This window comes from Carettochelys insculpta, chromosome 7, assembly GCF_033958435.1.
Source record: "Carettochelys insculpta isolate YL-2023 chromosome 7, ASM3395843v1, whole genome shotgun sequence".
Lineage (NCBI taxonomy): Eukaryota > Metazoa > Chordata > Testudines > Carettochelyidae > Carettochelys > Carettochelys insculpta.
The window spans coordinates 45,443,066-45,458,314 of record NC_134143.1 but is presented as its reverse complement, the minus strand read 5'-3'; the positions used below and the strand labels follow the sequence as shown (position 1 = coordinate 45,458,314).

The window sequence follows — 15,249 nt, the reverse complement described above, 5'->3', positions numbered from 1 at the left end:
TGTTCCCATCTTCCATGCACAGCTCTAAACTTTCCTCTCGCCAAAACTTTTACTTCCTACACTTCATTTGGAAAGCAAGATCCAGGGAGCTTTTGTTTAACTGTCTCTCGGGGATGGCAGATTCCTCCTTTTAACCTAGCTACCCTTAGACAATCAAATAATATTTGAATTCCTTTCTCTGGCGAGAAAGAGAGAGAAAGAAAGAAATGGATGCATTCAGAGTACCTGAAAATGAGTCCCTGCAATCTCTTCCTACTGCAAGCTCCACATCCTGGGATCACTTTCACCGTCCCTTGGAATTTATCCAGCCCTGGAACTTCCAGCTCCTGGCTGCGTTAATGTTCTTGGTGACATCTCTGTCACTCAGTGAGAATTTTGCTGTCATACTGGTGACTTTTAAGTTCAAACAGTTGAGGCTACCCGTCAATTATGTTATAGTAAATCTAGCTATAGCTGATTTTCTGGTCTCATTGATTGGTGGCACCATCAGCTTTTTTACCAATATAAAAGGCTATTTTTATATGGGACATTGGGCTTGTGTACTGGAAGGATTTGCCATCACATTCTTTGGTAAGCTTAACTTTGTTTATATTTACATGTTCCTGCATCTTAATAGAAGCCTTAAGAAAAGGAGTTTCCCAGAGGCTTGGGTCTGTGCCGTTTGAGTATAGCATTCAAGGGGAACCTCAAAGTGGTTGTGTACACCTCTTCTTTATGAAGTCAAGGACTTCACATGCAAATGATTTCACTAGTTCTTTCCAATAAATTACGTTCTGTAATTGCTCATGAGTGCATGTTGCTCATTCAATGTCCCTATAGCAGATTAGTATCTTTAACATATGCGTGGTTATAGTCTTCTTGTGAAAGGTAGTGGTAAAATATTTCATTAACAATATTGAACAATTTTCATGGTGTTTATGTGGGCGTGAGAAAGCAAGCACACAAAGTATGAAAAAATGTTTCACAGTCAAACTCCTCTTATGTTATGAGTAACTGCCTATAGTTTGGGCAGGATTGTGATACTGCTATAATAGTAATCTCTGATACACCCTGCAGCTTTGTAAACAAAGATCAGAAACCTATTTCCACAGTATCTATTTCAACCTAGTCATTTTTCATGCCTTTTCCTGTTGTGCTATTTTACTAAATATAAGTAGTCCATTTAAAACTAAAAAAGAAAAGTAAACCTAGGAAGCAACAGTCTTATTCACTACATACACCCTGTCAGTGTCATCTCACAGGTCTCCAGCCCAGATAGGAAATTAAAGTGAGGCATGACATACCAAAAATTAATCAATTCATGCATTCCAGTTGGCCTTTTTTTCCTTTGCTATGTTATAACTGGGTATCATTTTTTTCTGAAGTCATATAGCAGTGGTACTTTCCTAATCAGGTCAGCTCTTGCATTCAAGGACAGTGCTAGAGAGTGAAGTCAGAAATATTGGTGTATAGCTGAAACCATCCGCACTGATGGATGAGAGTAGCCTGCAGGGAGTGACCCATAAGGAAGGTCCCTTGTCTTCCACCGACAGCTCGTCCATTCTAGAAGTTGGCAGATGGCATAAGGGAGGCTGGGAAAGCTGAACCTGCCAGCTTTCTGGGATTATTCTGAAATATGAAGTGTCTCAAAGTATGAAAATTATATAGCCCTGGGATTTTGAACTGTGTATTGCTAATTAGAGTAAGACCGAACAGCACATGATCACCTTCATGCCCTGAATAGGTAACTTATACTATTATTTTGAAATTTTATATTTTTTAATTCTTCCTTGAAGTGCTTTACAAAAATTGACTGATTAAACCTTTCCACATGTCTCCATATGAGATATTATCCCAGATGGGGCAAGGACTGTCATGGGCAAGCCAAGATCATTAACTCAGGAGTTGTTGGCTTCAGGTTTTAAGCTCAGATGAGGACATATAGGAGTACTAAGTCTGACATTATGATGTTAATAAAATTTATCTGTACACCTTTGGCTACAGAGCTCTGCAAAAGTAATATGCAGTATGGGGGCGTGGAAAGCTTTTGGGAAGCTTGGTATGAAAGCACAGGGCCAGACCTATAGAGATGTTTCCGCAAGATTGCAGTTTAAAGAAGCTCCCGCTTGTGGAACAGGCTGTACCATATGAAATTTGAGATGTGTCCTGAAAGGAGATTTGAGGACACAGTGTAGCTGTGCGTAGGAGTTCACCACAGACCAGGGGGCTGATAGCTTCCACAAGCCACTGGGCAAGACATGTGAGGGAGCCCAGCTCCATACCCTGGAATGAGTGGGATCTCAGGCAGAAGGGGCAGCCAGTCCTCAGCACCCCCCCAGACCATAGCACTGCCCCCAGCCCAGACCTCACAGCTGCGTGGAGCAGTGCTCCAGAAGCGATTTAAACCTCTGGGGGCAATTTAAAGCTCTGAGTGGTAGCTGAGAGCCCCGGGCCCCTGTGAATCACTGGGCCCCAGGACAACTGCCCTCTTTGCCCTCCTTTGCCAACCCTGCCATAGAAATTGTAGTTTTTAAAAATAAAGGTGTTATATCTTTCTTATTCACTGCTTTGCTGTCTAATGAACCCCAAGATCCTTAAATGGTGCCAGGTCTGCCGACAGAGGGGGGCATTGGGGGCGGTGGATATAAGGGGGCTTGGGCTGCTGCTCCCTGGGTCTTTTTAAATATTCCTGCTGTAGCAGTTGTGGCAGCAGCTGTGGGGAGGCCTGGAGCTCGGCCCTGCGGAGTTGCAGGGTGGGAGTGGGCCAGGAGGTTGTAACCATGTGAGTGAGTGGGGCTGGGAATGGGGGAGGGGACAGACTGAGAAGGGAAGGTAGGAGCTGTGCTCTCGGGGTAAAGTCAGGCATGGGACTGCAGGAGTGAAGGCTGAGGAGGGCAGAGGAACTGGGCTGGGAAGGGAAAAGAGCGGCAGGGTGGGTGCAGATGTAGGCAGGGACAGCAGGAAGAAAAGAGCCAAGCGGGAGGTGGGGGCAGAAGAGCTGAGCAGGGTTGACAGGGATGGCAGAAAGTGGAAGGAGGGCAGGAGGGGCACCTTCATGCAAGTGTGGGGTGAGGTTGTTGCTGAGCAGGGGGTCCTCTTAAGGTTTCCCTGTGTGAGGGATGGTTGGGGGCAGGGGACCCTTTAGCTGATGCCCTGGGCCCTGGAATTCCTGTCATGGGGCCAGCATGGTGTCAGAACTGCTGAATGAGGAATATCAGAGGGGTAGGCGTGTTAGTCTGTATCCACAAAAACAGCGAGAAGTCCTGTGGCACCTTCTAGACTTACAGATTTTTTTGGCGCATGCTCCAAAATATTTGCTAGTCTACGGTGCCATAGAACTGCTGAATGAGAAAATGCCTGCTGTAGTTTTGAGGTTTAACTCCTGTTTTTGAAATGAAAGTAGAGGAAGGGGAGCACATGGAGTATTAAACACAGAAGAACAAAGACTTGTGGATGTATTTTATGAGTACAGTGCAGGTTGCGTCTCTGAAAACTGGCACTCTCTGGTTTGGCAACATCCCTCATCTGGAAGGAGGAGGGATGCTATTGGACCAGAGGGCCAGGGCAGGAGGGCAAACTAAGCTAAGCTAAGCCCCATGGGGGACGACGGGGCCAGGGCCAGATGCATTGCCCCCAGCTGCCCTGCAGTGCTGGCACTGGAGTTGGGGTTGGGGAGCTGGCAGCCCCACCCGGAGATGTGGTTGGGGAGATTGCATTCCCTAGCTGCCTTGCGCAGAGCTCTGCACCAGGGAAGAGATCCTGCTGCTGCAGTGAGCTGCGGCAGGTCAGCAGGGGCAGCCAGGCACTGGGGGGGCGTATTAACCACCCCTAGTCTGGCAAAATCCTTTGTTTGGGACCACTGAGGTCTCAAGGTGCTGGACCAGAGAGGTGGAACCTGTAGCAGCTTGTCTAGCCTAAGAAGGGAAGAGAGCCAAATACTTCAGAGAGCAGTTCTTAATGGTTCTCAATTCTGCTGGAAACGTATAACAAGTGGGGTTCCGCAGGGGTCTGTTTTAGGACCGGGTCTATTCAATATCTTCATCAACCATTTGGATATTGGCATAGAAAGTACGCTTATTATGTTTGCAGATGATACCAAGCTGGGAGGGGTTGCAACTGCTTTGGAGGGTAGGGTCATAATTCAAAATGATCTGGATAAATTGGAGAAATGGTCTGAGGTAAACATGATGAAGTTTAATAAGGACAAATGCAAAGTGCTCCACTTGGGAAGGAACAATCAGTTTCACACATACAGAATGGGAAAAGACTGTCTAGGAATGACTACAGCAGAAAGGGATCTAGGGGTTATAGTGGACCACAAGCTAAATATGAGTCAACAGTGTGATGCTGTTGCAAAAAAAGCAAACATGATTCTGGGATACATTAACAGGTGTGTTGCGAACAAGACACGAAAAGTCATTCTTCCGCTCACCTCTGCTGGTTAGGCCTCAGCTTGAGTATTGCGTCCAGTTCTGGGCACCGCAGTTCAAGAAAGATGTGGAGAAATTAGAGAGGGTCCAGAAAAGAATGACAAGAATGATCAAAGGTCTAGAGAATGTGACCTACGAAGAAAGGCTGAAAGAAATGGGCTTGTTTAGTGTGGAAAAGAGGAGATTGAGGGGGGACATGATAGCTGTTTTCAGGTATCTAAAAGGGTGTCATAAAGAGGAGGGAGAAAACTTGTTCTTTTTGGCCTCTGAGGATAGAACAAGAGGCAATGGACTTAAACTGCAGCAAGGGAGGTTTAGGCTGGCCATTAGGAAAAAGTTCCTAACTGTCAGAGTGGTCAAACAGTGGAAAAAATTGCCAAGGGAGGTTGTGGAATTTCCATCTCTGGAGATATTTTAGAACAGGTTAGATAGATATTTGTCAGGGATGGTTTAGACAGTACTCAGTCCTGCCATTGCGGCAGGAGGCTGGACTTGATGGCTTCTCGAGGTCCCTGCTAGTCCTAGTATTCTATGATTCTGTGATTCTATGTGTGTGTTACAACCTCCAGCTGGTCTGCAACTGACAGGCAATATTGCAGAACACTGGAGAAAAACCTCTGACAGAGGTTTGAATTGTATTTGTTTTTCAGTGGAGAAGACAACCAGCCAAACAACCAACCAACCAAACAAACAAAAAAAAACCCCAGCCAAACAAACCCAACAAAATAAATTGAAATCAATTTGCTGTTTGTATGTTATTATGGAAGACACACTGGATATTTATAGCAACTTTAAATTTGAAGAAGGGGAAAGCATGGAGTTAAGTCAAATATTGACAAATTTGAGGAACCTTGCATACCAGAAAGGAATGAAACCTTTAAAGAGACAACTTTTTTACCTGGATGCATAAACCTGGCGACACTATGGAGCAGTATGTCACAGAATTAAGGAAACTCAGTCTTACCTGTTTCTCAGCTGAGTTCAGAGTTGCTGCTTACAGACAGAATCATTTGTGGCATTAAAGACAATGTCTGAAGAGAGCAACTGCTCTGTGAAAGAGATTTAACTAAAAAAAAAGCCCTCTAGCTATTCAGGGCAGCAGGAACTGTACAAGTACAAACCAAAGAGCCACATTACTCAGAACTGCTTAGCTACCTACTAAATGCAAAAGAATATAGCTAGGAAAGGTCGAATTAAAAATGAAGCTATGAAAAGCTATGGAAATGACTTGAAAAGTGCAGCTATGAAAACCACTGCTAGCCTGAAGACTGGGCACAGATGGTTATGTGGAAGATTTGGATCTCGGTAAGGCCCCAAACATTGTTTTGCCTTTGGGAAACTCCAGCATAAGTGTGAAAAAAGAATAATTTTGAAAAATGTAGCAAATTCTAGAAAAGCCAAGTGCATGAAATTGAAAACAACATGGTTGAGGAGGATCAAGCAAAACTGATGAGAAGGATTGGATGTTGCCAATGAAAGAGAATGAAGCAATTATTCCTCTCATCTCTGGACATGGGAGCACAGATTAATATTCTATTTGAATAAGATTCTAAGGGACTAAAAATGTTCCAAGATGAGGACCAACAAGTATGAATGTAACTGGTGTGGCAGGGCCAGGGCAGAGGGCCCCCAGTCAAGCAGAAGGGCCTGTGGAGCACCAGCAGGGCAATCACAGGCAACTGGGCAGGAGATGGCTCAGGCTAACTGGAACCAGCTGACTCCAAGGCAGGCCTAATAAAAGGCCTTTAAGAGCCCTTCACAGGGGGAGGGGTGAAGAGAGAGCATGAGAGGCAAGTGGAAAGAGATGAGGAGACTAGAATAGTGAGAGAAAGTAGGCTGGAAAGGAGCAGAAGAAAGGAACAGGAACACGAGGAACGGCTGAGGGAGAGTGAGGCACTGCAGCAGATTGAGAGAGGAACTTGTTACAGCTGCAGCCTGGAGAAGGCACCAGGAGGAATTGTCTGGGGAAGTGGCCCAGGAAGGAGAGCTGCTGCACCAAGGGCTAAGGGAGTCAGCTCTTTCCACCAGCAGTCGTGTCAGGTCCCTGGGCCGGAACCTGGCACGAGTGGGCGGGGGCTGGGTTCCCCTCAGACCACCCCTCAACCCAGCGAGGGCAACTGGGCCCTTAAGTGGGTCCAGTGGACTGAATAGAGGCCAGAGGCCCAGGAATAAGACTGACTTTGTCACACTGTTTTTTTTTTTAGGACAAATATACCAGTGAAATGAAGACATATTACTAGCATCAAATATAAAAACATCACACACAGGGTCTTGTTTCTTGTAGTACTGAAGCATGTGACACGAATTTTAGACCTGATTGGCCATGAAAAATTCAATGTGGTACAATGGGTACTCTCACTACAAGATCATATTTAACCTGGCTATGAGGCACTCATTTAGGAATATCATTCTTTGTTTCAAGGACTGCTGCTCAGAGTGTGCAAATACGATCCAGAGAAATAAGCAGATCCCTTCAGTTATCCATCTGTATCATTATCCATTTGATCTCCATGCTAAACTTAAGGCAGAACTTGCAAGAATGAAAGCAATGCATGTAACAGAAAAAAATTGAAGAGTCAACAGAATGGATGAGCTACATGCAGATTTAGATCAGAGAGACCTCCACAAGGCTATAAAAGGAGAACATACCAAAATGCCAGCCAGACAAGAGATTATTGCTCAATATGCAAATACACAGTATTTCAGTAAATTGGTGCGTCCTCTGAATTGTGGCAGCACCAGTTAATGGAAGAAAGCTCAAAAGTATGCATATTTAATATCTGATGTGGAAGATACAGATTTTTATGCCTACCAGCAGCATAGCGTCAACACCAGAAATGTAAAACAAAACAATACCTGTGATAAATAAACATATTAATGGTCTTGAGTTCAACTAAAGAACAGCAATATTGCAGACCTCAGGAAGTCTTGGATGCAATTAAAGTTGCTAATTTGCTAAAGAGGGAAGAAATATGTTTAAAGATTCCAGAACTGACTTTTGTTGGTGATATTATTTCAAGCTAAGGTTTAAAATCTGACCACAGGAATAATGCTGCATCTCCTGTCAAAGAAAGATGTTCAGTGGTTCATAGGAATTCTAATTATTTTGGAAAATTAAAACCTAGTCTCTCTACAGAAGCATTAGCATTGAAGAAAATAAAAATGAATGGTACTGGGTTTAGAACACGAGGAATCACGTGAAGGATTGAAACAACTCATACATAAGTGAGTGTTAAAGTTCTATGTACCAAGCAGGCCTATTAAAATTTCAGCAGATGCTTCACAATCTGGGTAGGTGCATTGATTTTACAGCAACCAGTGACATACACATCCAAATCACTGATCAATGTGGGAACCAGATCTGCTGAGTCTGGGAAGGAGATTTTAGGAATATTGTTTGCTTGTTGAAGATTCAAGCAATATATTTATGGCCTGGCAGTGGACATTGAAACAGACTTCAAATCCCTCGCAAGATTATTTGGCAAACCCTAACAAAGAACCACCATGGCTAAACAGCCATGTTAAAAAGGCAGTGAGAGAGAAAAGGGCAGCTTTTAAAAAGTGGAAGTCAAATCCTAGTGAGGAAAATAGAAAGGAACATAAACACTCCCAAATTAACTGTCATAATGTAGTAAGAAAAGCCAAAAAAGAGTTTGAGGAACAGCTAGCCAAAAATTCAAAAAACAATAGTAAAATGTTTTTTAAATACATTAGAAGCAGGAAGCCTGCTAAAAAAGCAGTGGGGCCCTTGGATGATAAAGATATAAAAGGAGCAATCAAGGAAGACAGTGCCATTGCGGAGCGATTAAATGATTTCTTTGCTTCAGTCTTCACGGCTGAAGATGTTACAGAGGTTCCTAAATCTGAGCCAGCCTTTTTAGGCGACAAATCTGAGGAACTCACTCAGATTGAAGTGACATTAGAGGAGGTTTTGGAATTAATTGATAAGCTGAATAGTAACAAGTCTCCAGGACCAGATGGCATTCACCCAAGGGTTCTGAAAGAACTCAAATGTGAAATTGCGGAGTTATTAACAGTGGTTTGTAACCTATCCTTTAAATCCACTTTGGTACCAAATGACTGGAAGACGGCCAATATAACACCAATATTTAAAAAAGGCTCTAGAGGAGATCCTGGCAATTATAGACCGATAAGTTTAACATCAGTACCAGGTAAATTAGTAGAAACACTAGTAAAGAGTAAAATTGCAAGGCACATAGAAGAGCACGAATTGTTGGGCAAAAGTCAGCATGGTTTTTGCAGAGGGAAGTCGTGTCTGTCTAATCTATTAGAATTCTTTGAAGGGGTTAATAAACATGCGGACAAGGGGCACCCAGTGGACATAATATACCTAGATTTCCAGAAAGCCTTTGACACGGTCCCACACCAAAGGCTTTTATGTAAATTAGGTGGTCATGGGATAGGAGGAAAGGTCCTTTCATGGATCGGGAATTGGTTAATAGACAGAAAACAAAGGGTTGGAATAAATGGTAAATTTTCACAATGGAGGGGGGTAACTAGTGGTGTTCCCCAGGGCTCAGTCCTGGGACCGATCCTGTTCAACTTGTTCATCAATGATCTAGAAAATGAGGTAAGCAGTGAGGTGGCAAAGTTTGCAGATGACACCAAGTTGTTCAGGACAGTCAAAAGCAAAAGGGATTGTGAAGAACTACAAAAAGATCTCAGCAAACTGAGTGATTGGGCAGCAAAATGGCAAATGAAATTTAATGTGGGTAAGTGTAAGGTAATGCATGTTGGAAAAAATAACCCAAATTACACGTACTACATGATGGGGTCAAATTTAGCTACGACAGATCAGGAAAGGGATCTTGGAGTTATAGTGGATAGTTCTCTGAAGACATCCACGCAGTGTGCAGCGGCAGTTAGTAAGGCAAATAGGATGTTAGGAATTATTAAAAAAGGGATCGATAATAAGACAAAAGATATCATACTTCCCCTATATAAAACTATGGTGCGCCCACATCTCGAGTACTGCGTGCAGATGTGGTCTCCTCACCTCAAAAAAGATATATTGGCATTAGAAAAGGTTCAGAAAAGGGCGACTAAGATGATTAGGGGCTTGGAAAGGGTCCCATATGGGGAGAGGCTAGAGAGACTGGGACTTTTCAGTTTGGAAAAAAGGCGATTGAGGGGCGATATGATAGAGGTATATAAAATCATGAACGGTGTGGAGAAAGTGAATATAGAAAAATTATTTACCTTTTCCCATAATACAAGAACTAGGGGACACCAAATGAAATTGATGGGTAGTAGGTTCAAAACTAATAAAAGGAAATTTTTCTTCACACAGCGCACAGTCAACCTGTGGAACTCCTTGCCCGAGGAGGCTGTGAAGGCCAGGACTCTATTAGGGTTTAAAAAAGAGCTTGATAAATTTTTGCAGGTCAGGTCCATAAATGGCTATTAGCCAGGGATAAAGTATGGTGCCCTAGCCTTCATAACAAGGGCAGGAGATGGATGGCAGGAGATAAATCACTTGTCTTCTGTTCTCCTTTTCTGGGGCACCTGGCATTGGCCACCGTCGGCAGATGGGATGCTGGGCTTGATGGACCTTTGGTCTGACCCAGTATGGCCATTCTTATGTTCTTATGTTCTTATGTTCTAAATGACTGTATCTTAAGTAAAACAAAGCAGCAGAAATGTAGCACTTTAAAGACTAACAAAATGATTTATTTGGTGATGAGGTTCCCTGGGGCAGACCCACTTTGTCAGATCATTTTCATTTCCAATACAGACTAACATTTATAAGTACAGAGGACCAAAAAAAAAAAAAAAGCAATAAAAACTGACAAATCTTATAGGACTGAAGGAAGGGGGTGAGGGGTTGGGGGAAGTTAATTGTCCTGTCCTCCTGTCTGAGGTAATTACAAGCAACAAAGGAAGGGAAGCAGTCCTTATAATGCATGAGGTAATTGATGCCTCTGTTCATACCACGTGTTAATATATCAAATTTGAATATGTACTCTGACTCACAAATCTCTCACTCTAATCTGTTGCAAAATTCTTTTTGTTCTAGGACACAAATTCTCAGGTCTTTAACAGAATGGCCCACTCCATTGAAGTATTCACTGACCTGTTTATGTGTATTGAGTTTCTTGATGTCTGCTCTGTGTCAATTTATTGTTTGGCAACTGTTTTACCCAGTCTGTCCAATGTACAGGGCATTGTTGGCACATAATAGCATATATAATGTTGCTGGATATGCATAAGAACATGCCTTTGATCTTGTAACTAACATGGTTAGGTCCAGTGATGGTATCCCCAGAATAAATATGAGGACAAAGTTGGCAGTATTGGAAATAAAATTGATCTGATGAAGTGGGTCTGTCCCACAAAAGCTCATCACTGAATAAATCATTTTGTTAGTCTTTAAAATGCTACATTTCTGCTGCTTTTTTTCCCCCTAGAGTACAGACTAACACAGCTACCTCTCTGTATCTTAAGTACTCAAAAATTATGATGATACAGCAAGAGTATTATTTGGTTGTGACCTGCACTCCCAGCAAATTCATGTTTATTGCGATGCATTTTCCAGAGTGGTGACTCTCATTACAAACCTAGAGAAGACCTTAGAGTTAAAGACGCAAGCCTGTGTAGATCTGATTGGAAAGTCAGTTCCTGTAGCTAACAAAAAACTGCAACAGAGGGAAATGGAGAAAGATGAATCACTGAAGATCCTTAAAGTGATAATTAAAAGGTGGCTTAAAGAAATATGCAGCTGCTGTCCAAGTATAAGAGACTATTGGAGCTGCGGACATGAACTTACTGTGATAGAGTGATTTTCAAGGGCGGCAAGATTGCAATACCAATAAATCTCCAGAAAGAAAAGCTATAGAAGTTCCACAAGGGTCATTTAGGAATTGAAAAGAGCAAACAACAAGCATGAGAGGTGATGTATTGACTGTGGATCAAACATGAGATTACTAATGCAGTAGGAAGCTGCTTGTCATGCTTGGACTAGAAGTCAGGCCAGCAGGCCAGGGTACTGAAACCTCACATAGTGTCATAAAAGCCTTATAAGAAAGTAGCCGGTGACTTATTTACCTAGCACTAAAAATTATTTAATAGTCACAGATTACTATTCTCTATATCCAGAAGTTTGCACATGGCATCCTACTAGAAGTAAGTCAGTGACAGCCAACATAAAGAGAGTATTTTCAGTCATGTAATTCCAGATGAAGTCTTTAGTCATAATGGGTTGCAATTTTCCAGTGCAGATGTTAGTAGAATTTGCTGACTGGGATTTTCATAATAAAACATCAAGTTCAAACTATGCCCTTCAAGGAAATGGATTTGTGGAAAGGTTGAGAGAGAGAGTGAAGAATCTTATGATTAAAAAAGATTTTTGCTATTGGGAATATTTGCATTAAGTTTTCTTGGCTTGCTGAAGTACACAACTTGAGAATGTCTCTTCTTCAGCTCGGCTGTTAATGGGAAGGATTAGATTTAATTTACCAATTTCTGATAATTTGTTGGAATCTCATGATAATGAAACCATACAAAAGATGAAAGGAAAATCAGAAATGGAAGCAGAAATATTATCCTGACAAAGAAGCCTATAATCTCCCATATCTTAATCCAGGCAGAAAAGTGTGCATCAGGATTTATACCTCTTGTACTTGGATCCAAAGGGAAAACATTAAAGAACTGCTGCATCCAAGGTCCAATGTAGCCCACATAGGCCAAAAGGCCACATTTTGGCCAAATCCAAAGGCTCTAAGACTAACTGCAAGTTTTTCCAAAATAGTGACAGTTGATGTGGACTCTGGCATTTACAATCTGATTGATGGTTTATCATCAAAGGACAAGGAGAAACGGGCAGCAGCAAGAGAACTCAGGCTGGTACTGAGATGATCAGAGCAGAACATCAAACTTCCTGAAAGACTCATAGAAAGTTGCAAACCTTTCTAGAGAAGGGGCTATAACACCCTGAACCTGTATAAAAGCCTGTGCTAAATTTTGTAAGGCATGCCTTGTGAGATATCATTTAAAACCCACTATTTGCTGAAAGTTGTTTTCCTGGTGTGGAAATGTATGTAAAATTATAGGATTCTATTGTATAACATTGCTATGACATGTTCCTCGTTTATGAAATGCAAGCCCAAATCAGTTTTTGAGAGACAAAGACACACGGGTACATCAGCATAATCAGATGAACTATTATAGACTAACATATAGTTAAACAGCCATTTGGTAATAGGAAGAAGGGTGTAAGCAAGAACATTACCTATTGATAATGGAACAGCTGGAAGCATGGTTAAATTCAGCCATAGACATCTAGGGCAAAGCTTTGGTAAATATTTTTAAGTCCACAGGAGCCCTGGTACCTCCTGTTGAGCTGACGCCCTGAGGCCTTGTGCACCCTCCCCAGACAGGACTGAAGTCATAAGCCACCATTCCCCCTTGCCCACTAAAGTCCAAAGGGCAGAAGCAGAAGCCTGGAGCTCTTCTCAGAGGTTATGTGAGGATCTCTGAGAAACGGTCTCTGAGAATTTAAGTCCAGTCTGGGAGCGTCTATGTAAACTGACTGCCTGTCACCTGAACCTCAGCTGCAGCTAATTGTCGAAGGGCAGAGAATGGTATAAAAAAGGAGGATACACAAAACATAAACTACCTATCTCCCCGCATCTGTATTCACAACAGCTGCAAAGCTTGAAAGACAAAGATAAAGTCATTGAACTGGGGGAGGGGTCCTAGCTAGGGGGCTTTTTAGCCAGGACAGACTGCTGTAAACACATGGGCTGTGTCTACACTAGCCCAAAACTTTGAAATGGCCATGCAAATGGCCATTTTGAAGTTTACTAATGAAGCTCTGAAATACCTATTCAGCGCTTCATTAGCATGCGGGCGGTAGCAGCACTTCGAAATTGACGAGGCTCGCCGCCGCACGGCTCGTCCTGAGGGGGCTTCTTTTCAAAAGGACCCTGCCTACTTTGAAGACCCCTTATTCCTATGAGCAGATGGGAATAAAGGGACTTCGAAGTAGGCGGGGTCCTTTCAAAAAGGAGCCCCGTCTGGACGAGCTGTGCGGTGGCAAGCTGCGTCAATTTTGAAGCGCCGCGGCCACCCGCATGCTAATGAGGCGCTGAATATGTATTTCAGCGCTTCATTAGTAAACTTCGAAATGGCCATTTGCATGGCCATTTCGAAGTTTTGGGCTAGTGTAGATGTAGCCTTGGTGAGAAAAAAACTCTTCGAATCCATTTAGCTTACTAAATTGGGTATTAATTTGCATTTCACCCTTTAATTTCTTTTAATCCATTCTGACTTTATACCTCATTACTTATAGATACTTAAAATCTTTCTTTCTGTGGTTAATAAACTTATTGTATTGCTTTACCTAAACCAGCATGTGTTTGGCTTGCAGTGTTGGGAACTTCACAAGTCTGGTCCATATCATTTTCCACTGAGGCTATGTCTACACTAGAGGGTTTTGTTGGCAAAACCCAGGGAGTGTCCAGGTTCCCAAGGCATTCTGTCAAATAGGAAGTTGGCAGAATGCAGAACTTTTGTCAACTGCTGTACCTCACTCCCCACAAGGTCTCTGTCAACAGAAAGCCAGTATGCACATTTTGGGGGGCCATCAGTTGACAGACAGGGCTTCCAGGACACCAGGCAGCCCTGTCTGCTGTGCTTCCTGTTGGCCATTTTGCTGATAGAGTGGCCAGGCAGTCTGGCTATTCTCTGTCGAGAGAACAAATCATTTTTGCGATCCGCTTGGCAGTTTGGCTGCAATCTGTCAACAGAAGTTTTGTCAGAAGGTATCTTCCAACAAAAACTTCTGCTGACAAATTCCTTGTAATCTAGACATAGCCTGGTGGAATGTCAGACATCCTATAAGCTTGTATTGTCCAGAAGGAGAGAGCTGGCAGTACAAGATGCAAGATTCTGGGGACAAGCTGGGACTGGGAGTTTGCTGGTGTTGCCCCATCTGTAATGAACGAATGCCTGACCAAAGCATTCATGTAATACAGCAAAGTGTGATTTTGCATGAAGGCCCAAGGGTGGTTTGTTCTCACCACAAAATAGTGTAAAAGGCACCCCAGGGTGGAAATATACATGCATTTTTTTTCTTTTTGAGGAAAGAAGCAGGTGTATGTTTGTGCAACATTATAATTTAGAAAAGCTCCCTAAGAAGGGATTGCATTATGAATATGGGTGTTCTTAGATGTGCCCTGGAAGTGCTTGAGAACACAGTGTAGCTGTGTGCAGCAGTTCATCACAGACACTCTATTTAGATTCCTTTCTTATCACCTCTTCTGTGACTTAATGGCTACGTCTACATGTGAAGCCTACATCGAAGTAGCCTATTTCGATGTGGCGACATCGAAATAGGCTATTTCGATGAATAACGTCTACACGTCCTCCAGGGCTGGCAACGTCGATGTTCAACATCGACGTTGCGCAGCACCACATCGAAATAGGCGCAGCGAGGGAACGTCTACACGCCACAGTAGCACACATCGAAATAAGGGTGCCAGGCACAGCTGCAGACAGGGTCACACAGCGGACTCAACAGCCAGCTACTCCCTTAAAGGGCCCCTCCCAGACACACTTGCACTAAACACCAAAAGATCCACAGAGCCAACAACGAGTTGCAGACCCTGTGCATGCAGCATGAATCCCCTGCTGCAGCAGCAGCAGCCAGAAGCCCTGGGCTAAGGGCTGCTGCACACGGTGACCATAGAGCCCCGCACGGGCTGGAGAGACAGCGTCTCTCAACCCCCCAGCTGATGGCCACCATGGAGGACCCCACAATTTCGACGTTGCGGGACGCGGATCGTCTACACGGTCCCTACTTCGACGCTGAACGTCGAAG

The 15,249-nt window shown here is 43.2% G+C and overlaps 1 protein-coding gene across 1 annotated transcript in view; it reads left to right on the top strand.

The window, feature by feature from the left end:
- Positions 1-206: 206 nt before the first annotated feature.
- The window catches only part of LOC142015777 (opsin-VA-like), a 34,135-nt gene continuing 19,092 nt past the window's right edge, over positions 207-15,249 (top strand). Inside the window, exon 1 of the mRNA XM_074999579.1 lies at positions 207-570. Coding sequence (XP_074855680.1) covers positions 207-570 — 364 coding nt within the window. The remainder of the gene's footprint in view (positions 571-15,249) is intronic.